This window comes from Squalius cephalus (genome assembly GCF_949319135.1).
Source record: "Squalius cephalus genome assembly, chromosome: 2".
Classification (NCBI taxonomy): Eukaryota; Metazoa; Chordata; class Actinopteri; order Cypriniformes; family Leuciscidae; genus Squalius; species Squalius cephalus.
In genome coordinates this window covers 16225655-16249996 of record NC_137123.1, presented here as the reverse complement: position 1 = coordinate 16249996, position 24342 = coordinate 16225655, and the positions used below count along the sequence as shown (strand labels likewise).

General features: G+C 38.2%; 2 protein-coding genes across 2 annotated transcripts in view; both read right to left on the bottom strand.

Moving 5' to 3' along the window:
• LOC307149171 (uncharacterized protein) overlaps positions 1-13778 on the bottom strand; it is a gene marked incomplete at its 5' end in the record, with an annotated part of 29985 nt that extends 16207 nt beyond the window's left edge. Inside the window, 3 exons of the mRNA XM_079855321.1 lie at positions 4177-4231; positions 9068-9196; positions 13706-13778. Of these exons, the coding sequence (XP_079711447.1) occupies positions 4177-4231; positions 9068-9196; positions 13706-13778 (257 nt within the window). The remainder of the gene's footprint in view (positions 1-4176; positions 4232-9067; positions 9197-13705) is intronic.
• Positions 4015-22380, bottom strand: LOC307172631 (uncharacterized protein). Its single transcript, XM_079895170.1, has 15 exons — positions 22241-22380; positions 21304-21412; positions 20995-21151; positions 20483-20675; positions 19924-20031; positions 17962-18069; positions 17318-17425; positions 16674-16781; positions 16030-16137; positions 15386-15493; positions 14742-14849; positions 13706-14330; positions 9831-9898; positions 9068-9196; positions 4015-4231 (listed from the first exon to the last, which is right to left on the bottom strand). The coding sequence occupies exons 2-12, from the start codon at positions 21404-21406 to the stop codon at positions 13932-13934; spliced, it is 1608 nt and encodes a 535-aa protein (XP_079751296.1). The 5' UTR covers positions 21407-21412; positions 22241-22380; the 3' UTR covers positions 4015-4231; positions 9068-9196; positions 9831-9898; positions 13706-13931.
• Between the last annotated feature and the right edge of the window lie 1962 nt (positions 22381-24342).

Here is a 24342-nt window from a genome sequence, read left to right as displayed (position 1 = left end):
GAATCTGCCGTACCAGCGAGAGCATGGAAACCCACGGCGAGGTCATGAGACAGTACATTACATGTCACCATTATTTTTAGCATTGACAAAAACAAAACAGAGACACAATTAGACTGTATTCACACGTTCAAACGCAAACAGAGTGACTCTCATAGGCTCAATGATAACATACGCTGTTTACAGTAGCAGAACACACTGTTTATCCACACATTCACTGCCACTATCAGTCTACAGCATTATCAGAAGTGCGGACAGATTCATGACATGCAAAAGAAGCACATGTGTCACACTAATGTTTCTCACGATCGCATGTTTATGACATGCTTAATGAACTGTGCTGGGTTTGGAAGTCTCTGGGCGTTCAAGTGTTTTTTACATATGGGTCAAAACATATGGAAATGTTTAAGTCTACATTTCCAGAAAACCTTAAGAACAGAATAGAAAATTGACTATTGACCTCTGTGAGAGACACATTGTAAAAAATAATCCTGAAAAAAAACGGTAAACTATTGGTTGCCAGCATCATACCGTAAAAATACAGTGTGTTACTGTTTTAAATGCTGTAATGCAATGTGCTGTTAAATTACAGTTTTATAATGTAGCTGACAAATATGTATTTAGCTGTTAATTTCAAAAACAGTAACACACCGTATTTTTACGGTATGATGCTGGCAACCACAGCTGGCAGTAGTTTACTGTTTTTTTTTACAGTGCATGCTAGTCAGTATATAGATTTGAAGGCATTGCAATTACGATTTTAACCTGCCAGACTTAACAGAATGTAAAATTAAATTGCTAACTGCAGCCCTGCGCACATGACTGATTTCTGCAGAATAAAGTATAATGCCTTCCACTAGGGCTACCCATTTAGTCATAAATACATATTTTCTAACATATTAGGACATTATAACAAACTATGACTGTGTTAAACAAAAACAGTAATCTTAAGGTAGTTACAAGTATTTCACGCAGTTAAATGGCAAAATAACTCCAATATCATACACTAGAGTTGTGTGGGGTGGGGGTCAATTAAGCGCGACCTGCTGGGACGTCACAATCGTGTTGCATCGTGGTCTATGGATCTGCCTGTTGTGTACATGTTGAGTAGACTCTGTGAAAATCAAGGGGTCGAGGGTCTGTTCAAGTAAACTTCCCTCAAGCCACTTGACGAAGTTGAATGCACTTCTAAAGTCCAAAATTGGCCTTGAACGCAGTCCAAGTTAAAAGAAGTTCCATTTTAGAATGTTCCAGGTTTTTTTAGAACGCCGTGTCACAAACGACTGACGCAAGACTCTGCAAAAGACACGAGACTTAATTGAGCGCCTCTAGTGGTTGTTTAAAAATAATGAGAAAGTGGCATGGCCATCTACTGGCCTGGCAGCAGAATACAGCGTTTTTAGTCGTGTTCGCGGATTCGTGTGAATGGGGATCATTTCCACAACGTTGTCATCGGTACGCGAAGAACACAAAGGAAAAACTTTTCCATTTTTCTTTTCTTTATTAATAATAATAATGACGAAGAAAAAGATAATCTATGATAGTTCATCCCATTTAGGATGCTGCCAGAAGTGTTTAATCAGATTTAGTAAACTGCTACGGGCATTTAAATTAAAATAAACATTTAAATTGTAACTGCAAAATATGTTGTACTTCTCATCAGTGTCATTTCATGTTGTTGTCAAAGCATGGTGTTTTATAAAGGTTGTGCACCGTCTTACGTGTGTGTGAATCTGCATCATCCAGGTTTTGTGGCCCTCACTCAATACGTCTGTCGTCTGTGTGTGTATCTGACAGTCTTGTGAGTCTTGTGTTTGTGTTTAGTGATTTTTCTCTAACACCTTTTGATTCAAACCTGTTTTTCAGCAGGCGGTTTCACCCTGAGCTGGAAGAAGTGACCAAATGATGTGTTAATGAACATATTACACGTTTGTGCAAGGGCTTGGTTTCCTAGCAAATATTAATATAAAATCAAGAGAATTATATAATGTGTCATGTTTTATCTACATTGTTGTGAGGCTAAAATGTTCCCTCAAGAAAAATATAGCAAACGTAATAAATAACATCTTAATGAACATTAGGTTTGTGTGAGAGGTGATAAAATGACATTAATAACATTATCAGTGTGGGCATGATAGAAACACACACACACACACACACACACACACACACACACACACACACACACACACACACACACACACACACACACACACACACACACACACACACACGTGTATGAGGGTTCTCTTGAGTTGAATCTTTTCTGTCTATATCCATGTGAAATTTGATTTCTTATCTAGGGAGTTTATGATTAGGCATTATTGTGTGAATGATGCTGATGATAAGGGGAATAACTTGCACACATTCACTGCATAACAGGAAGAATGCAGCAGAAAGGCCGTGATCAGAATGGAATAGCATATATTAGTCTACTATTTTGTAGAATAAAACAATGCACAGCGGACCTCAACATGTTGCATGTTGTGTCATCAAGCTGTCATCTCAGAAGTTAATAAACTTAATATTTTGAATTTTTTTATCCACTTTTTTGTTTAAGAATATCCTTTACTCTTGGCAGGCCAATCAAATCGTATTAAAATCATGGCTGATATTGTTTACTGCACATGTTTTTCAAAAGCCGCAGGTTATCTGGAAATTCCATGCATACTGAAATGTTGTGCACAGCATACAGCATATTATGATATATACTGCAGAAACAATATGATTACTACAGTAGTGTGTGTTTTCAAACCTAGCCTGAATATCATATGGCAGTAACAGAAAGAATAGACAGAAATATGAATGATGGCTTTGAAGACAAGAGGAGAAAAAAGAGGCTAGAATGAGAAGTTTTGAAGTGAAGTGAGTGGCCCAGAAAACACACACACACACACACACACACACACACACACACACACACACACACACACACACACACACACATACTGGTTTCCATGCTGAATGGGGACCAACTTTATGATCATCACTTGTGGGGACCACCCTTTCTAAAGGTTCTAGAGGTACGAAAAAAATTAGGGATACTTACCATAGCTTTGATAACTTATACACGCCTTCAGATATCTGAATTGATGAAGTAATGATTTGACCATGCGTTATGGGGACTTTTGAAAAATCGAGTTGACATGTCTTATAGGGACCAACTTTGCATAATATTTGCATAATTCACACAACCTCCCATTAGATTTGTGGGGACCTAATTTGCATAATTCACACAACCTCCTATTTGATTTGTGGGGACTTAATTTGCATAATTCACACAACTTCCCCTTTTGATTTGTGGGGACCTAGATAGAACAAGAAATATATTACTAATGACAAATAATAGGCATTTATACGAAGTAATTCCTCAGATTGCATTTGTCCATTTGCCCTTAAAAAAAATGGGTTCAATCTACAACCAAGCTTCACTCTTGCATAGAACACCTATGGCCAGTTTCACAGACCAGCCTTAAGATAGTCTCAGACTAAAGTGTGTGTTTAAGCCGTTTTAACTGAAAGCACATCTTAAATTAAGTCCTTTGTGTCCAAGTGCCATTGTTTTGTCTCAAGATGCACACCAGTAATGCTTATTTCTAAGACACGTTTATAAAAGCTACTTAAATGTCCTAACTGAACTAAAGGCCTAATCCTGGTTTAATCTAAATCCTGTCTGTGAAACCAGGCCCTAGTGTTGTGCTTGTAATCATCTCCTCAACATGCAGAATATTTGTTTGGATCGATTGATTGTTCTTACAATTGATTGGAATATTAGTGTGATTGAAGTGGATTATATGTGAATGGAGAACTTTTTCACTGCAACAAAGGACTGCATGCAAGTAATGAATTATTGTCTGGATATTTTCCAACCCATTTCATACCCACAGGTCAAACATTTAAACCTTTCCACTTCAAACTATTCTTTCTATAATTGTAATTTTTTCGGCCAACCTCCCAGCATCAGCTGCTACTCATTCACCTGATACTTATAAAAAATAAAACAAAATCTACTACTAATTGAGCTTCAACACATTTATTCACTACTAATAAATGTAAAACTTTACGGTCTTCAAATCGCGGTTCTTCAGTGCTTCTGGTTCAGCTTTTAAACATTTGTCACAGTCGCTCTTTGCTTGTACAATGAACGATGTGATGAATGTGATGAATCGCTTCATGTGCCTTTCCACCGCCTGCACCTCTGTCTGCTGCCAGGGTGTCTTCTGGGTACTTTTACCTAAAAGTGGACAGAAAAAACAAATTGAAATGATAAAGTGTGTGCTGGAATTCCAATCCGAAGTTCTGAATCCTATTATCAGTATTTATTAGGTCTGGTTATTACAGTTTTTCTCAGTCGCTTTGGTGCATTTCTCACATCACTATTTACATTTGCACAACAGTTAAAGCAGTTCTCAGAACAATTAGTACAAACTGCAAAACCTAGTTGATAACCTGCAAAAGCGTATCACTTGCTCAAAATGGATAGCTCATTCCTCAAAAGCAAGTATTCATGTCAATGAAAGTGTCAGTGTCATCAAGATGAAAAGTCCTGACACCATTGTTTATGAACAAGATAGTCAAATGGCTTGGTTATGTTTTCATTATGACAGTTTATTCTGTAAATGTTTTCCATTGCAAAAAAGTCAGATCTTGGTAACACTACCTGTACATGCTCAAGATAGCACTATATACTATTTGAACAGCCATTTGAAAAATACAGTAAAGTTACACATTACTGTATTTAGTGAGGTAACAGAGTACAAGACACTGAATATGTATGTTTCACATTTTTACTGCATATGCTCTTTGCAATTCTAATTTGTTCACAGCATTGTGCAAATGAAATAAATACAGCTATGCATAGAGCTATGCACAACTGTAAACAATATTGCAGTACATATTGGAACTGAACATACAACATACAGTACATAGTACTGTAATCATTCATGCACATCCAGATGTTCCTCATCAGTGAAAGCTGAGATTCACCTGAGAGAAATTATTCAATTTAGGAGGCATTTTCAGAAAAATAATAATAATAATAATAATAATAATAATAATAATAATAATAATAATTTAAAAAAAAGTGTAAAATTTGCTTGACAGATTTTGATAACTAGTTCAACATTTTTGTATGTAATGACTCAAGCAATGAAATGAGGACTATTAGTTTTATATGGAATGACTATTCAGCATTCACAAGTATAGTTAATTTTGACTGACATGACATAAGCAAATGATAATGTTATATAACAGCAGAGAGTTGTATGAAAGCAATAGATGCATGTCCAAAAGCATTTGCAGTTTGTTGGAAGGAATGAGAAACTGCTACTATGATGTGCACAAATGACTAAATGTTGTGGAGGTTGAACTAACTGTTGTGCAAATGTAAATAGTGATGTGAGAAATGCACCAAAGCGACTATTATTATTATTATTATTTATTAGGTCTTTTATTATTATTATTTATTAGGTCTTTTATTAGTCGGTTAGTCGCAGGACATACAGGCGCCGGCGCGATCATTTAACTTTCAATACTCTTATCTGTATGAATAAAAGGACAGAGTAATGCAAACTGTAAAGGTTCAACTCTTATTTCTGTAAACTCACAATAACTACAAAATGTTGTGCTTTGTAAAATAATGAAAACAATCAGGATGTGCTTTCTGCTGTCTCAGTGAACTTGAGCATCACAGAAATGAGCCGAAACTCAGCGTATACTCGCCTCACACCAGGGTGGGAATTATACCGCGGCCACGGCCGCCGTTGCCCTACACTTTGGCCTTCATGCCCCGTGAAAAAAAAATCATCGTACGGCCACAGTGGCCTGTGTGCCCTGGCCCTGTCCAAGTTCCATGTATAAAGCAGAGCATGTGAGCGGAGTGGAGCGGGAGCGAGCGGGGAGCACGAGCGGGCGGATCTTGGACAGAGCGCAGAGCGGCAATTTCAAAAGGACAGAGCGTCGCCCTATTTCCCGCTCCAGTTTCGCTCCGCTCACACCACGAGTCTGAAGCATGCTTAGTCAAGCCTGACCCTGAATCCATCTGTCTTGCACAGTCATCAACAGTAGACTATTTTCAGTCAAAACTCAGCTCAATAATGGAGTTCAAAAACTCCAAACCATTATGTAGCCTACTATTAATAAGTCGCTCCGGAGTATAAATCGCAACAGTCAAAAAATGCGCCATGAAGAAGAAAAAACACATACAGTATAGGCCTAGCCTAAGTCGCACTGGACTATAAGTCGCATTTATTTAGAAATTTATTTCACAAAAAAAAAAAAACACAATGTTACAGACAAGTATAGCCTACTTGCCTCACAGACCTGAGACATATATATAAAGCTTGAAATGTCTACTTTTAAACAGAACAATTCAAAACGAAAGAAAACAGACTTCTCTCTTATGTAATCCGTATGAAATGTGCAATTCTCTCTGGCGCGTTCACTACTGCGAAGATCGCGAGTCAGCATCTTTCCAGCCGACACAGACATAAAAAAAATAAAAAACTGGTTTATTAGTAAACAATTAAAATGTCTCCTGCTATATTTTACATATTCATAATCATTAATTTTGCCGGTTCGTTGTGACAGCTTTTAGGTGCTTTATTGGCAGCAGCGCCACCCTTACATCGCATCAGCACCGAAAACATAGAGATTCTTTTCTTTTGGGGGCATTTTGTTTGTGTTCAGACTTTCTCAGTTGTTTTTAGGCGCGATGTTAGAGGATGCTGCTAATAAAGTTGCTAGTAGGCCCACACATTGGATTCACGTTTATTATTATAGGCTAAAAAAAATACCCCAGGTTTTATGCCGTTCGTATCATTTTATTTTGTTGTATTTATCCGCCACACCTTTAAGGCCGGTCCGTGAAAATATTGTCTGATATTAAACCGATCTGTGGCGCAAAAAAGCTTGGGGACCGCTACAAGTGATATACATGTAGATTTTTTTCCTTTTTTGGAGCGAGCGGGGGGCGATTTGAGTGGAGCGCGAAGCAAACTGCGTTGAGCGCTGAGCAATAATGATTGTGAGGGTGTATACCTTCTGGATGGAATGGTTCTCTCTCTCACACTCACATGATATAGAGGACTGAATGAATATTTTGAATGCTTTTATTGGCATTTGTGTTGTTTCTGAATGCTTTTATTGGCATTTATGTTGTTTCTATTGTTGTGTGAGGGTGTATACCTTCTGGATGTAATGGCGCTCTCTCTCTCTCTCTCATTAAAAAATGTTTTTTTTTATTAAAAAAGTCATAATCCATGTCTTATTCCAAATTAGGATGTTATGGTATCAATCTGAATGGGAAAACCATCGAATTGTACTCAATGGCCTTTGTGCCCTGTCATATGGCCTTGGTGCCCCTAAAAAAAAAAGAAAAGATGGAGGCCAAATGGCCTTGCCCCTAAAATTACATAATTCCCACCCTGCCTCACACACACACACACGTGAGAAATATATCTATAGAAAGCTTGAAATGTCTGCTTTTAAACGAATCAATTCAAGTGGAAAATAAATACTCAGATTATGTAATCCGTATGAAATGCGAGTCACTGCGGAGATGACGAGTCTGTATCATCGACTTAATCTCTGCAGACGAGAATATCAATAAATTATTACAATGTTTGTTTAGACAGTCTCCTTCTGACACAAGACACACTCAATCATTATTTTTGCCGGTGCGCTGCGGAACTTTAAGTGTGCGCTTGATCGCTAATTAGGCTATGTATTATATAGGCAATTAAAGGCTCATTATTATGAGTTATGGCTTATTAATATAAAAATGCGATTAGTTGACTAATAGCTTAATGAACGACTACTAGTCGACTAGAAAAAAAAAAAACTTTAGTCGAGGGCAGCCCTAGTATTTATGTCAGCATCTATATTGCAAGAGAAATTAATTTGCACTCTACCTATAAATAGAATTACACTGTCAATCAAACAGTGATTTTTACATTCAGTCACTTGGCCTGAAATGATCATTGGAGAAAAGGAAAATATATTAGGATCAATGTCTTGGCTGCAAGTTATTTTTATGCATCCATCCACTCAAACTGCTCCAGGGGTTAGGCTAGTTATTACTGATTCGGTGTTTTCATTTTTAGAACAGCTACAGTTCCTACTAGTGCCACAAAACACCTAGTAGATTCTAGCATCAACCAAGTAACCCTCTAAACAACTACAGATGGGTTCCTGAGCAACATGACTGTCAATCTCCCTCGGACTGGGGCTCCATGCAAGATCTCACCTCGTGGGGTCTCAATGATCCTAAGAAAGGTGAGAAATCAGCCCAGAACTACACGGGAGGAGCTGGTCAATGACCTAAAAAGAGCTGTGACCACCGTTTCCAAGGTTACTGTTGGTAATACACTAAGACGTCATGGTTTGAAATCATGCATGGCACGGAAGGTTCCCCTGCTTAAACCAGCACATGTCAAGGCCCGTCTTAAGTTTGCCAATGACCATTTGGATGATCCAGAGGAGTCATGGGAGAAAGTCATGTGATCAGATGAGACCAAAATAGAACTTTTTGGTCATAATTCCACTAAACGTGTTTGGAGGAAGAAGAATGATGAGTACCATCCCAAGAACACCATCCCTACTGTGAAGCATGGGGGTGGTAGCATCATGCTTTGGGGGTGTTTTTCTGCACATGGGACAGGGCGACTGCACTGTATTAAGGAGAGGATGACTGGGGCCATGTATTGCGAGATTTTGGGGAACAACCTCCTTCCCTCAGTTATGTAGTCAAATGATATGTAGATGAGGATCTGCATAGTAAAACTAGGCGTCGTAAGCTCCACATATGGTTATTTCGGGTGGAGATGCATGTACGCACAATCTTCCGCTGACTGGGATTTATAAAGTGAATTCTGCGCAGGTTCTGGCGTACGCACGGTTTTATAAGTCTGAATATTTTTTTGCGTACGCCATTTTTGGCTTTCGGGCGCACGTACACTTTTAGTAAGGTTCCTACGCACAGTTTTATAAATGAGGCCCCTGGTCTGAGATCTGGGTGTTAAAGTGCTCCTAAAGGGTCTAATTTAGTCTAAGAAATGTGTAAAGAGTTCACCTTTGGAAGAAGGCCTCACAGCACTGGCTCCTGTAGGCATCTCTTCATCTGATGGTGGTCTGGGTCTCTTGGGTGGTGGCGGCATGTCATTCCTCTTGGTAGGAGGAAGTGCCACCTCTGCTGATGGTTCTATGGAAAATAATCAAAGTTCAACATTTTCAGAAAGATACAATTTAAATGTACTATAGAATGCTGACAATACACTGTTATTTGTCACACTTATGCACTAATTATTTAAAATCATTAAAGTACAATAAACCCTAAACCTGTGCAATTGTTCATTATTGCAAGTATAATTGAACTACATCTTTCCAGCAGACATTTAATCAAATATAAGTGCAAGTAAATTGAGTATAACCATTTTATTTCATGTCTTAATCATCTGACATGATTCGTTTTGTGCCATGACACAACCAACACGAGAAGAGAGCAGATCAGCTAGTGTTTTATGAAAAATGAAAAATGTACAAGTTTCTCCTATGAAATATATTTTTTATGGTAGTAAACTCACAAAAAAATATTCACTCCAGAATGAATGTTTAGTGTAATTTAGTTGAAGAATAGCTTGGAGGCATTTGATTCATTACACAATGAGCCGTTTCGTCAAAAAAAACAACATTTGTTCAGCATACTGAAGCATCTTCTTTAATGTTGGCTATGATGTTAGAACAATATTTTTGTCTGTCAGGTCTTCACAAGTTACGTGACTGAAAATTATGAATAACTGCAAAATGTAGTAGTGTATTTTGACAGTAATACAAACCGTCAACAGTAGATGAACAGTGTCCCTCTTGTATGCTCCCGTCTTCCTCATCACAGTCAATAACGTTTCTGTGGAAGTTCAAAGTACAGCTTAACAATGGTATATAATGGATCATAAACACCTGGTATACGAATAGATGGTAGGGGTGTAACGGTTCACAAAATTTACGTTTCAGTTCAATACGATACACTTGTGTCACGGTTCGGTACGTTTTTGATACAGCAAAAAGAAAAAAAATGCCAGAGTAATTTCCTTGATTTAATTTTTTTATTCTTTTTTTTATTAAAACTAATATCATAAAGTATGATTTTTTTTTACTTTGAGCAATTCTGGAGCTATAATTGACTCTTCTTAGGAGCATATAAAACAAAACGCTCCTTGGAAAAAGTGAAATGTAATATTGTAGTAGTTATAAACAAAGGTTTATTTTAGTTCAGATTAACATTTGAGGGCAGCAATTGTATTTACAATGTCAAGTCAAGTCATCTTCATTTATATAGCGCTTTTAACAATGTAGATTGTCTCAAAGCAGCTTTACAGAGATAAGCTTATAATTTAAGGTAACAGAGATTGTTTCGGCTTTACAGCAGAGTTAAGTTATTTCCATCTAAAGTTAGTTTTGATTGATTTGCTTCCGTCGCAACGATCAAGCAATGTAGCCGCTAAGACGACACCATTCCCTCTACACAGACTTTAAACGCGAACCTGTGAGAAACGCTGATGGCGTTCACATGCGCATTTAGAATGGGTTCTATAGTTATGTGCGTTTGAATATACGCAGGTTAGGAATTCCCTACAAGCCAAGCCTAAACAAAGTACTTGTCTTTCCTTATAAATTTTGATAAAGAATTTTATTTTATTTTGTTGCTTTGGGGTAGGAACGCGAAACGAACAACGCCTTTCCCGACAACGCCTTATCTGTAGAGTGGTAGTGGGATCCTCCATAGGGAGAGACTAGTTGGCACTTCAGCACTGCGTTGTCATCGGTCCAGGCGAAAGTCATTCGTCAGATCTGGATACGGCCTGGATCCGGCAGGCTGCAGGAAAACCTCGGGATAAACACAGACACTAAAATTAGCGTAGATGCCATTCTTCTCATGATGTAACGAGTACATCAGGATTTTTGGGAAGTGTTCCCGAAAGCTAGGTCAAAGAGATGTGTCTTTAGTCTAGCTTTGAACTGACAGAGTGTGTCTGCTTCCCGGACAATGGTAGGAAGACTGTTCCAGAGTTTTGGTGCTAAATAGGAAAAGGATCTACCGCCAGCAGTCGATTTTGATATTCTAGGTATTAGTAACTGGCCGGAATTTTGAGATCGCAATAGACGTGACGGACTATAATGCGTTAAGAGCTCGCTCAAGTACTGCGGAGCTAAACCATTTAGTGCTTTGTAAGTGATCAGCAATATTTTAAAATTTATGCGATGTTTAATAGGGAGCCAATGCAGTTTTGACAGAACCGGGCTAATATGGTCATACTTCCTGGTTCTAGTAAGAACTCGAGCTGCTGCGTTTTGGACCAGCTGTAGTTTGTTTATTAAGCGTGCAGGACAACCACCCAGTAGAGCATTACAATAATCTAGCCTTGAGGTCATGAACGCATGAACTAATTGTTCCGCATGTGTCAATGAGAGCATATGGTGTAATTTAGATATATTTTTAAATGGAAAAATGCAGTTTTACAGATACTAGACACGTGACTTTCAAATGAAAGATTGGTATCAAAGAGCACACCCAGGTTCCTAACCGACGACGAAGACTTAACAGAGCAGCCATCAAGTGTTAGACAGTATTCTAGGTTATTACGTGAGGAAGTTTTTTGTCCAATAATTAGAAACTCTGTTTTTTCAGAATTTAGAAGTAGGAAATTACGAGTCATCCAATTTTTTTATATCCGCTATGCATTCCGTTCATTTTGTGAATTGATAAGTTTCGTTAGGTTTTGAAGAAATATAGAGTATCATCGGCATAACAGTGAAAGCTAATGCCATGTTTCCTAATGATTTCTCCTAATGGTAGCATGTACAGAGTGAACAGCAGCGGTCCTAGTACTGAGCCTTGTGGTACGCCATACTGAACTTGTGATCGATGAGACATCTCATCATTTACTGCTACAAACTGATAACGGTCAGATAAGTATGATTTAAACCATGCTAGTGCATTTCCACTAATGCCAACATAATGTTCTAATCTATTTAAAAGAACGTTGTGGTCAATGGTGTCAAATGCAGCACTAAGATCGAGTAACACTAATAGAGAGATACAATCACGATCGGATGATAAGAGCAAATCATTTGTGACTCTAACGAGAGCTGTCTCGGTACTATGGTACGGTCTAAATCCTGAATGGAAATCCTCGCAGAGATCATTTCTTTCAAGAAAGGAACACAGTTGTGAGGATACTGCCTTTTCTAATATCTTTGACAGAAAAGGTAGATTCGAGATCGGCCTATAATTGACTAATTCTGTAGGATCAAGTTGCGTTTTTTTAACAAGCGGTTTAATCATAGCCAGCTTAAAGGTTTTTGGTACGTATCCTAGAGACAAAGACGAATTAATGATATTAAGAAGAGGATCTATGACCTCTGGAAGTATTTCTTTCAGTAGCTTAGTTGGTATAGGGTCTAACATACATGTTGTAGATTTAGATGATTTAATGAGTTTAATAAATTCTTCCTCTCCTATATCAACGAATTAATCCAATTTTTCCTCAGGGAGACTACAATGCACTGCCTGATGCGATACTGTAGTAGACGGTTGCATAGTTATAATTTTGTCCCTGATATTATCAATCTTATAAGTGAAGAAGTTCATAAAATCATTACTGCTGTGTTGCTTGGAAACTTCGGTGCTTGAAGCTTTATTTTTCGTTAGTTTAGCCACCGTTTCAAATAAATACCTAGGATTATGTTTATTTTCTTCTAATAGGGTTGAAAAATAAGCAGATCTAGCAGCTTTTAAAGCCTCTCTGTAAGTAATTGAGCTCTCCTTCCATGAAATGCGAAATACCTCTAGTTTTGTTTTCTTCCAGTTGCGCTCCATTTTTCTGGCTGCTCTCTTAAGGGCCTGAGTGTGCTCGTTGTACCACGGCGTTGGACTATTTTCTTTAATCTTCTTTAAGCGCAACGGAGCAACTGTGTCTAAAGTGCTGGAAAAGAGAGAGTTAAACATTTCTGTTGTAATATCGAGTTTATTTTAATGTCAAAATAAAACCAACGTAATGTTACTTGAAGGCATTATAGCCTACTATTCCTGCCAAACTTCCATGGTTGCAGTTAGTGTTACTACAGTAAATCCATGGTAAATCCATCTGTGGACACCGGATAGTTCATTTATGGCACAATGTTTCTCCTGGTTTCCACGTCAGAGCTGTTTGAACCGTTAATAACGGAGAAATGTGAATGTTTCTCACAAGATCTCTCAGCGATGTTATTACTTCTGTGGCGAATTCAAATGATTTCTTTACTGGATCTCTTATTAGCGCTGTGTAGTAACAGTGTCGTATGATCATGATCAGCTTGCGCTGCACTGGTCCAAACTGATAAACGGTCCGTCAACCACACAATAACGAGCAGTTTCGTTCCGCTTGCATTACGTTTGCCATTTGACGTTGGACAATGTTGTGGTCGCGCCGGCGTCTCTTACATAACGAGAGCGCTTGCCACACGCGACCCGCCTACATTTGAAATAACGAAATTTTGGTCGGCAGGAAAAATGGTCCAACGAACCGTTCGGTTTGAAAATGCGTACCGAACACAGAACCGAAAGCATCGTACCAAACAGTTCAATACGAATACGTGTATCGTTACACCCCTAATAGATGGTAAACAGAAAATCAAACAGAAAATCAAACAAAAGTCAAATAAAATACCACACCATCAGGATCTATCCCAATTTCATCCAAGTTCTTGCCATGGAACTCAGCTAATCTTCCTTGCTCAAGAGCCATTAGAACTTTGCTGATCTTGGCAAGTTGCAGGGTCTTCTCAGGGAGTCGATAGAACTCATGATGGATTCTTATGTCGTGTCCAAGAAAGTTTGCCAGCTAGTCCATCTCGGTGTCAGTCATATTCAGCACTGTTGAAAGGGTTGCGGCATGCTTTCACAGTCTTGTAGATGTCAGTGACTTGGGACACTTTGCGTCACACACCTTTGCAAAGCCACGGAGGCAGTCTGACCCTCGAAAATATGTCATGGCTTCTGGTCTTGCAAACATATAGGAATTGTCTTTCAGAACCCCACAAGCCTCTCTCTGCTTAACAAGGAGTTCTAAGGCACATAGCATTTTTGAAGTCAGAAGAATTGGAACTGGTCGACCACGCTTCCCCCTTGCGATAACCCTTGTGAAGTGTCTGCAGAGATTGTTTTCCACTTCAGAGAGTGCCCAGTCCACATCCTCATGTGGATCAGAAGTGTCTCTTGATAGAAATGCAGACAAAGGCATGCTCGAAACCACTCCTTCCCTGCGCCGGTTAAAGAGAATCATCTGGGCTAGACACACCTTTGCCAGAAAAAAAAACAATTATTCCTGTCCAGCAAACCTTGCTCACACACACATCTTGATTAAAACCAGCTTCATGAGGACCTTTCACACACAACGTTATATTTCCTTATGGGGACTAGTTTCATCATATTCAACACACAAGTTTGAACTCAAACACTGACTGAAAGTGTGTTGTGGGGACGTCGTGAGTGTCCATTTTAAAGCAACAATTAACCTAGAAAATAAATCCCTGTGAAGGATAAAACTGGCCCTAAATACTCCACTAGCACTAAACTACAGGACACATGTCGTTACATGGTTTAATGTACTAATTTACACCAGATACGCATCAAAATATGCCTAAAAATCACTAAACCATGACAAAGAGAGACAGTAGACCTAAATCTTTAGTGATGAATGTGAACGTACCTGTTGAGGAGAGTTGATCTGAGCAGATTCATCATCCATCTGAGTCTCTGACTGGAGAGAAGGATCAGAAGCACTCGCTGCGCTGGTTTTAATGGCAACGCTGGTTATCTGTAAGAGACAACATTCATAATGACAAGATATTAGAACATGGAAACACAAGAGAAAAATTTGAAGCAGATACCACATGATTTTATAAAAAGAGACAAATCAACTTCATCTAAAACATTTATTCCTGTCCAGTCAACCCCTGTCTGCGCTCACACACATCTGGATAAAACCCGGCTTCATGGGGACCTTTCACACACCTTCATGGGGACCTTTCACACACAATGTCATAGTTCCTTATGGGGACTAGTTTCATCAAATTCAACACATGAGTTTGAACTCAAACACTGACTGAAAGTGTGTTGTGGGGACGTCGTGAGTGTCCATTTTAAAGCAACAATTAACCTAGAAAATAATTCCCTGTGAAGGATAAAACTGGCCCTAAATACTCCACTAGCACTAAACTACAGGACACATGTCGTTACACGGTTTAATGTACTAATTTACACCAGATACGCATCAAAATATGCCTAAAAATCACTAAACCATGACAAAGAGAGACAGTAGACCTAAATCTTTAGTGATGAATGTGAACGTACCTGTTGAGGAGAGTTGATCTGAGCAGATTCATCATCCATCTGAGTCTCTGACTGGAGAGAAGGATCAGAAGCACTCGCTGCGCTGGTTTTAATGGCAACGCTGGTTATCTGTAAGAGACAACATTCATAATGACAAGATATTAGAACATGGAAACACAAGAGAAAAATTTGAAGCAGATACCACATGATTTTATAAAAAGAGACAAATCAACTTCATCTAAAACATTTATTCCTGTCCAGTCAACCCCTGTCTGCGCTCACACACATCTGGATAAAACCCGGCTTCATGGGGACCTTTCACACACCTTCATGGGGACCTTTCACACACAATGTCATAGTTCCTTATGGGGACTAGTTTCATCAAATTCAACACATGAGTTTGAACTCAAACACTGACTGAAAGTGTGTTGTGGGGACGTCGTGAGTGTCCATTTTAAAGCAACAATTAACCTAGAAAATAATTCCCTGTGAAGGATAAAACTGGCCCTAAATACTCCACTAGCACTAAACTACAGGACACATGTCGTTACACGGTTTAATGTACTAATTTACACCAGATACGCATCAAAATATGCCTAAAAATCACTAAACCATGACAAAGAGAGACAGTAGACCTAAATCTTTAGTGATGAATGTGAACGTACCTGTTGAGGAGAGTTGATCTGAGCAGATTCATCATCCATCTGAGTCTCTGACTGGAGAGAAGGATCAGAAGCACTCGCTGCGCTGGTTTTAATGGCAACGCTGGTTATCTGTAAGAGACAACATTCATAATGACAAGATATTAGAACATGGAAACACAAGAGAGAAATCTGAAGCAGATACCACATGATTTCAGAGAAATAGACAAATCAACTTCATCTAAAACATTTATTCCTGTCTAGTCAACCCCTGTCTGCGCTCACACACATCTGGATAAAACCCGGCTTCATGGGGACCTTTCACACACCTTCATGGGGACCTTTCACACACAATGTTATAGTTCCTTATGGGGACTAGTTTCATCAAATTCAACACATGAGTTTGAACTCAAACACTGACTGAAAGTGTGTTGTGGGGACGTCGTGAGTGTCCATTTTAAAGCAACAATTAACCTAGAAAATAAATCCTTATGAAGGATAAAACTGGCCCTAAATACTCCACTAGCACTAAACTACAGGACACATGTCGTTACACGCTTTAATGTACTAATTTACACCAGATACGCATCAAAATATGCCTAAAAATCACTAAACCATGACAAAGAGAGACAGTAGACCTAAATCTTTAGTGATGAATGTGAACGTACCTGTTGAGGAGAGTTGATCTGAGCAGATTCATCATCCATCTGAGTCTCTGACTGGAGAGAAGGATCAGAAGCACTCGCTGCGCTGGTTTTAATGGCAACGCTGGTTATCTGTAAGAGACAACATTCATAATGACAAGATATTAGAACATGGAAACACAAGAGAGAAATTTGAAGCAGATACCACACGATTTTATAGAAAGAGACAAATCAACTTCATCTAAAACATTTATTCCTGTCCAGTCAACCCCTGTCTGCGCTCACACACATCTGGATAAAACCCGGCTTCATGGGGACCTGTCACACACCTTCATGGGGACCTTTCACACACAACGTTATAGTTCCTTATGGGGACTAGTTTCACCAAATTCAACACATGAGTTTGAACTCAAACACTGACTGAAAGTGTGTTGTGGGGACTTCGTGAGTGTCCATTTTAAAGCAACAATTAACCTAGAAAATAATTCCCTGTGAAGGATAAAACTGGCCCTAAATACTCCACTAGCACTAAACTACAGGACACATGTCGTTACACGGTTTAATGTACTAATTTACACCAGATACGCATCAAAATATGCCTAAAAATCACTAAACCATGACAAAGAGAGACAGTAGACCTAAATCTTTAGTGATGAATGTGAACGTACCTGTTGAGGAGAGTTGATCTGAGCAGATTCATCATCCATCTGAGTCTCTGACTGGAGAGAAGGATCAGAAGCACTCGCTGCACTGGTTTTAATGGCAACGCTGGTTATCTGTAAGAGACAACATTCATAATGACAAGATATTAGAACATGGAAACACAAGAGAGAAATTTGAAGCAGATACCACATGATTTTATAGAAAGAGACAAATCAACTTCATCTAAAACATTTATTCCTGTCCAGTCAACCCCTGTCTGCGCTCACACACATCTGGATAAAACCCGGCTTCATGGGGACCTGTCACACACCTTCATGGGGACCTTTCACACACAACGTTATAGTTCCTTATGGGGACTAGTTTCACCAAATTCAACACATGAGTTTGAACTCAAACACTGACTGAAAGTGTGTTGTGGGGACTTCGTGAGTGTCCATTTTAAAGCAACAATTAACCTAGAAAATAATTCCCTGTGAAGGATAAAACTGGCCCTAAATACTCCACTAGCACTAAACTACAGGACACATGTCGTTACACGGTTTAATGTACTAATTTACACCAGATACGCATCAAAATATGCCTAAAAATCACTAAACCATGACAAAGAGAGACAGTAGACCTAAATCTTTAGTGATGAATGTGAACGTACCTGTTGAGGAGAGTTGATCTGAGCAGATTCATCATCCATCTGAGTCTCTGACTGGAGAGAAGGATCAGAAGCACTCGCTGCACTGGTTTTAATGGCAACGCTGGTTATCTGTAAGAGACAACATTCATAATGACAAGATATTAGAACATGGAAACACAAGAGAGAAATCTGAAGCAGATACCACAGGATTTCAGAGAAATAGACAAATCAACTTCATCTAAAACATTTATTCCTGTCCAGTCAACCCCTGTCTGCGCTCACACACATCTGGATAAAACCCGGCTTCATGGGGACCTTTCACACACCTTCATGGGGACCTTTCACACACCACGTTATAGTTCCTTATGGGGACTAGTTTCATCAAATTCAACACACAAGTTTTAAGTCAAACACTGACTGAAAGTGTGTTGTGGGGACGTCGTGACTGTCCATTTTAAAGCAACAATTAATCCAGAAAAAAATCCCTGTGAAGGATAAAACTGGCCCTAAATACTCCACTAGCACTAACCTACTGGACACATGTCGTTACACGGTTTAATTTACTAATTTACACCAGATACGCATCAAAATATGCTTAAAAATCACTAAACCATGACAAAGAGAGACAGTAGACCTAAATCTTTAGTGATGAATGTAGGGATGCACCGATCCGATACTCAGTATCGGAATCGGCTCCGATACTGCCATTTTTGGCGGATCGGGTATCGGTCAGACAAGGCCGATCCAAATCCGATATTGTGCGTATACTATTCAGTGTTATTGTTAAGCCCCACAAACATTATAAAGCACCATAAGTTTTCGTGCACAATATTTTAAGTGTTCTGAAGCCATTATACAGTATAATGTGAGATATAAATTAATATTTAAGTGTTAAATTCAAGATCACGTAAACGTTTCCCTCAGCTGCGGCTGTCAATCATTCTTCATTCAGCACTCAAACAGCGCGTCGCGTCCGGTTATGACAGAACACACGATGCAACTCTCTCCAAGATGATTCAATGTTACTATTATTATACTTGATCTGTAGATAAAGGTCTATGGTTTCACATAAAACAACTTTATCTTGCTGGACTTTATTGCTGTACCTTAATCATGTTACTTTCCACCGGGTGTCTGTTAGATCACAACAGTAGAGTAAAGTCAGGTACTATTTGTTCTTCACGCGCACAGTAACTGAAATTTAAAAGAAAATGCTGAATAGACTATTGCATAGATAGATACTGTATAATACACTATGCATCATATGTATTTTCTTTGTGCTTTAAACTTTTCAATGCGGACTCGACGCGCTGCGCGCTGTGACTCATGTTGCTTCAAGAGCATCATTCTGCGCTCGGGATGCGCATAAGCGCTGTGGGCCGCACTGTATTGGAGCCTTTCATATCGTAATACAGGGACGCAATGAAAGATTATTAATAGCCGTTCTTGTCCTGTCCTATCTATTATGTTGCTACCTTATTAAACAGCTGTGCTATACATTTAAAAAATGTCTCAATTTTATAGTAGGATATAAAATAATTGCTATTTTTATCTTGTTTTTCATGAATGTATTTTACAACAATACAAAGAGCAATGTGTAAAGTTTTACCAGATTTAGTGTTACACTTATTGTCTCTAATTTGTTCTCCACTAAACATTTTTTTCACAAAATGTTCAGATTTTATACAATTAATTGTGCACTTGTGATTTTTCTAGACTAAATTTTATTGCTGAATTATCCACTAATCTAGTTTATAATAGCATTTATGTCAGATTATGATCATATATTTTTTGTTGGTGTTTTTCTTTTTTTTCAGTTCTTATCAGTTTAACACAGAGTAATAGAAATTCTACTTGATTAAAAAAAAACTGCGCTGGTATCGGTACGGATCGGTATCGGCCGATACTCAGAATTTTTGGTATCGGATCTGATCGGTTCTGAAAAAATGGTATCGTTGCATCCCTAGATGAATGTGAACGTACCTGTTGAGGAGAGTTGATCTGAGCAGATTCATCATCCATCTGAGTCTCTGACTGGAGAGAAGGATCAGAAGCACTCGCTGCACTGGTTTTAATGGCAACGCTGGTTATCTGTAAGAGACAACATTCATAATGACAAGATATTAGAACATGGAAACACAAGAGATAAATCTGAAGCAGATACCACATGATTTCAGAATTAAAAAAAAAAAAAAAATACAAAAACATTTACAATTAAAACATGTCTTCATTTTACATAGTTAATCTTTAGTTTATTTTTGTGATTACATTTCACCCATAAGTTGCAATAAGGCCATTGCATGCCACACATAACTTGCAGAAAGAAAAGTGGCCTAAGACTGTACCACCTCACTCTTTAAATGTATAAATTTTAGGGGTGGGGTAGAAACACTGACCTAAAACGTAACTTAACTTATCATTTATAGACATGATTAGATTCATAGATTTCTAATAGATTCAAATTATAATCTATTCAACCAACAACTTGCTTAACATGTTGCAACAATGATATATTCTGTACACAGTGTGCTTTGCAACATACTTGTGTTCTCCAAGGGTAGTCTTCTCCTCCATAATCATAGGCAATTTCTTCTCCTTCTTTAATGTCATCCAGGGCAAACAGACAAAGGTGAGGCTTTCCATTGACGTCAGTTTTCTTCATCTTACAATTTGGATATTTGTGGTCATCAATAACGATCCGCCGAAACGATCCATCTTCTCTTGAGGCATCAATACTTAAATATGAAAGCATGAGAAAAGGATGAATACAAGTATTACAATATACCACCCCAAATCAGTGTCTTTTTTTACTATAGTTTAGCACAGGGTTTCTCAAACTCAGTCCTGGAGGGCCACTGTCCTGCACAGTTTAGCTCCAAAACTGATCAAACACACCTAGCTGTGAGTTTCTAGTGATCCTGAAGACATTGATTAGTTTGCTCAGGTGTGTTTGATCAGGGTTGGAGCTAAACTGTGCAGGACAGTGGCCCTGCAGGACTGAGTTTGAGAGACCCTGGTTTAGCATAAGGAATATGGTGCAACTTGACTTCTTACCACCATGTTTTCCCTCGCCAAATGAAATCAAACATAAATGCAGCACAGGATGCGTGGTAACATGTTCTTCTTCTCTGCAGCTCTGCATCATTTATCATATCTCCCCTGTACTCAAAATCACCTTTGCAAAAGGCACCCTTTGCGAATAGACCACGTCCTGCAAAATACAGAATTTTTTTTTTTTCACCAAAAATAAAATCTTATAGATAAAGGATGCCAAATACACAAAAAGACATCAATAGTTGGCAGCAGTATGGTTAGGACATGCATATGATGGTAAATATTAAATGATAAATCACACCACCTTACCTTTCACTGGATTGATATACTTCACATCTAATTTGAATGTTTTGTCAGTCTTCGAAACAACATGATGCATGGCATCCTTAAGGGGGCTGATTCGTGGTGGCATTTCAAACTGAGAGAAAAAAAATTGTAATAAATAATAGTGTGAAAATGGGGAGACATGCAGAATTAAACTAGCATGTTCAATAAGTAGATAAGAATGTTATTGTAATGTAACACTGCATTACAATGATATCGTATGTATCAATGTAAGACAAGAAATCAGAACTCAAGGATATCACATTTATTGACTAACTTACTAGCCTTGAGGGCATAAACTCAACATTTTCACTTAGGCTCTAATCTCTCACAAAACCAACATCTATATAATCCCAGGTAGCCTTGACAATTAACTACTTATTTGGCTCTTAACCTAACTACTCTTTTGAACGATCTCGCCATACAAACCCCAGTTTATTTTAAGTTACTGTCATAATTAAAACAAAGTTTATTCATTTAAAGCTACTTACCATTTCAGTGTTTTTATTTTTGCCTAACGTTACTTAATTGCTCTGTTAACGATATCAATACTAAAAGTCAAACACAAGTGTGATATTCCTCCCCCTCACCCTGTCCTGACAAGTAATAAAACATAACATTACCTTTAATTTAAAGTAGAAAATAATCTACTGTCCAGCACGCGAACTAGACAGAAACAGACTTAATAACCCAATTCCTTCATTAGCAATCAATCAGACTAAACACCTGACGACACTTTTCAGTTGAAATGAAGTACTTAACATTACATTGTATGATTTTGTGATCGCTTATTGGAAAAACACAAAAACACGTCAGGCCACACTTAGCCTCAACAATTAGCACTAACTAGCTAGCAGCTAACGTTAGCCCGCTGCCTAATCTAATTAACCTAACTGGTTTCATACATATGTGCTTAACGTACCTTGAGCTTCACTTTTATCCTCTGCAGAAGTTTAGATCCTTAGTTGGCATCTCCAGTAAATAATCTTCTTCTTTGTCTTCCGTGTACAGTATCATATTTTCAAGTTGTTGTTGAATTCCTTCCTTATGAGGACCCGGAAGTGGGCGGTACTCAACCATAATTGGAAAATGTGTGTGTGGAGAAGTGAGTGCATTACCAGCCAAAAATGTTTGGGGGCGCAGCTGAGCACACACTTCACACACTCACACTACCTCATAATCGTGTGTTATGGGCCAATGCTGAAACTCCGCCCAGCACCTTCAGAATAGTTCCTCTATTCAATTCAATGGGTCATCCTTATGGGGACCTGATTTTTGGTCCCCACAACGCAAGAGGTCCCCATTACGTGACTGTGTAAACAGATTCTTGTCCCCACAACGTGATAAATACCAACTCACACACACACACACACACACACACACACACACACACACACACACACACACACACACACACACACACACACACACACGCCTGGTGTGTCACTGAGACCCCGCAGTCCCAGTATTGACTTTGATGAGAAAGTCTGTATGAAGTTTCGGACCATCCTATCGATCAGAATAAACATCCAGGGAAAAAGTCAAGATCCTGGTTCCAACTTCCCTACTTCATAATATGCAAAGCGAAGTAAGTGAATGAATAGGATGTCAGAGTACAAATGTATGATTTATGTATTTGAATTGCATGTTTTCTTTATTATTTATTAGTTAGGGTAAACTGTAATTCAAATGAATGGTAATATTATATTATATTCAATTTAAATATGACAGACAGACATACAGATAGATAGATAGATAGATAGATAGATAGATAGATGTGTGTCTCTGCTATTCTTTTACTTTTATAACGATTATTATAACTATATCTTTATCGTTCTTGGGATAAATGGGCCTTGATTCTGTTACCACTGAAAGAAAGTGTAAAAATCTAGTTTATTTCAGACTCTGCATCAGCGGAAGTGAATGATCAACCACGCATTAGTGACTAGAAATGAAAACATTTAACAACGGCTCTGTGTGTTGGTTCGCACACTCGAGCTCTGTTATCTGCTGCACGGCAAGTAATTGTCATTTTTGACACTAGTGTTGAATAACACATGAGTGAATGAGCAAGAGGAACACTCAGATAAGGCCTTACAGTGACAAAACTCGCTGTGTGTGTGTGTGTGTGTGTGATTATCCTAATGGGAATGAAATTTCAGAAAATGGTCTAAGAGGATTAAAACAAATTCTGAGCACGTCCCTAAAAAATAAATAAAATAAAAATAAATAAATAAAATAAAAAACTTTAAAATTATGCTATAATTTATATTTAATAATGCAAACTGTTATATTTTAGTGTTAGGTTCAGTATATTATCATCTTAGTTACAATAGATTGAACTGGAAGCCTGGATGGATACACAATAGTAAATGTTTGTGTTTGTAAAACAAAGAAACAGAGCAAATATGAGGTTTTCATTTCTTTTCTCATCTCGAAGACCTGTATATAACATCATCCCTTCAAAACGATCCAGTCTTTGTGCTTCTGTTCTGCTCTCTGCTCACTAAACAAGATACGGCGAGATTACATCTGAGAATCTCCAGATCTCATTTCATCTCAGGAGTATAATTAAAAAAAAAAAAAAAATCAGGGCAAAGAACATTTTCATCTCCGTGTGAATACATGCTACAGCTGATGCTCAGCAATAACCATACAAAGGTAATAATAATAGATTTTCATATGTTGTTCACACAGTGGAAAATACATAGAGAAAAAAGGTAAAGGTAAAGATACCTTGCAATGTTTATATAGTAGAGATATATATATATATATATATATATTCCATTAGCACTGAGTCTGCAACTATAGGTCTATTTTCTTCACAAACTTGCTTTCAAAGATGTAAGATATACAATAACTCCTTCTGTTCCTTTGTAGATTGTAACTGATCACGGAGTTTAGATAGAGACAGCTTTTATCCATTAAAGTAGTGATAGGAGAATGGAGATTTTAGACACTTAAAATCAGGTGAAGCAATTGCATTGTAAAGTGATTCTCCTTTGAAGCGCACTAAGCACTTTA

Excerpts from the sequence above, each read along its gene's own strand:
- LOC307172631 (XM_079895170.1), bottom strand. The coding sequence starts at position 21,406 with ATGCCACCACGAATCAGCCCCCTTAAGGATGCCATGCATCATGTTGTT. Across the intron at positions 20,676-20,994 it reads TGGCGAGGGAAAACATGGTG|TATTGATGCCTCAAGAGAAG; the intron begins GTAAGAAGTCAA and ends TTCATATTTAAG. Across the intron at positions 17,426-17,961 it reads AGATCAACTCTCCTCAACAG|ATAACCAGCGTTGCCATTAA; the intron begins GTACGTTCACAT and ends TGTCTCTTACAG.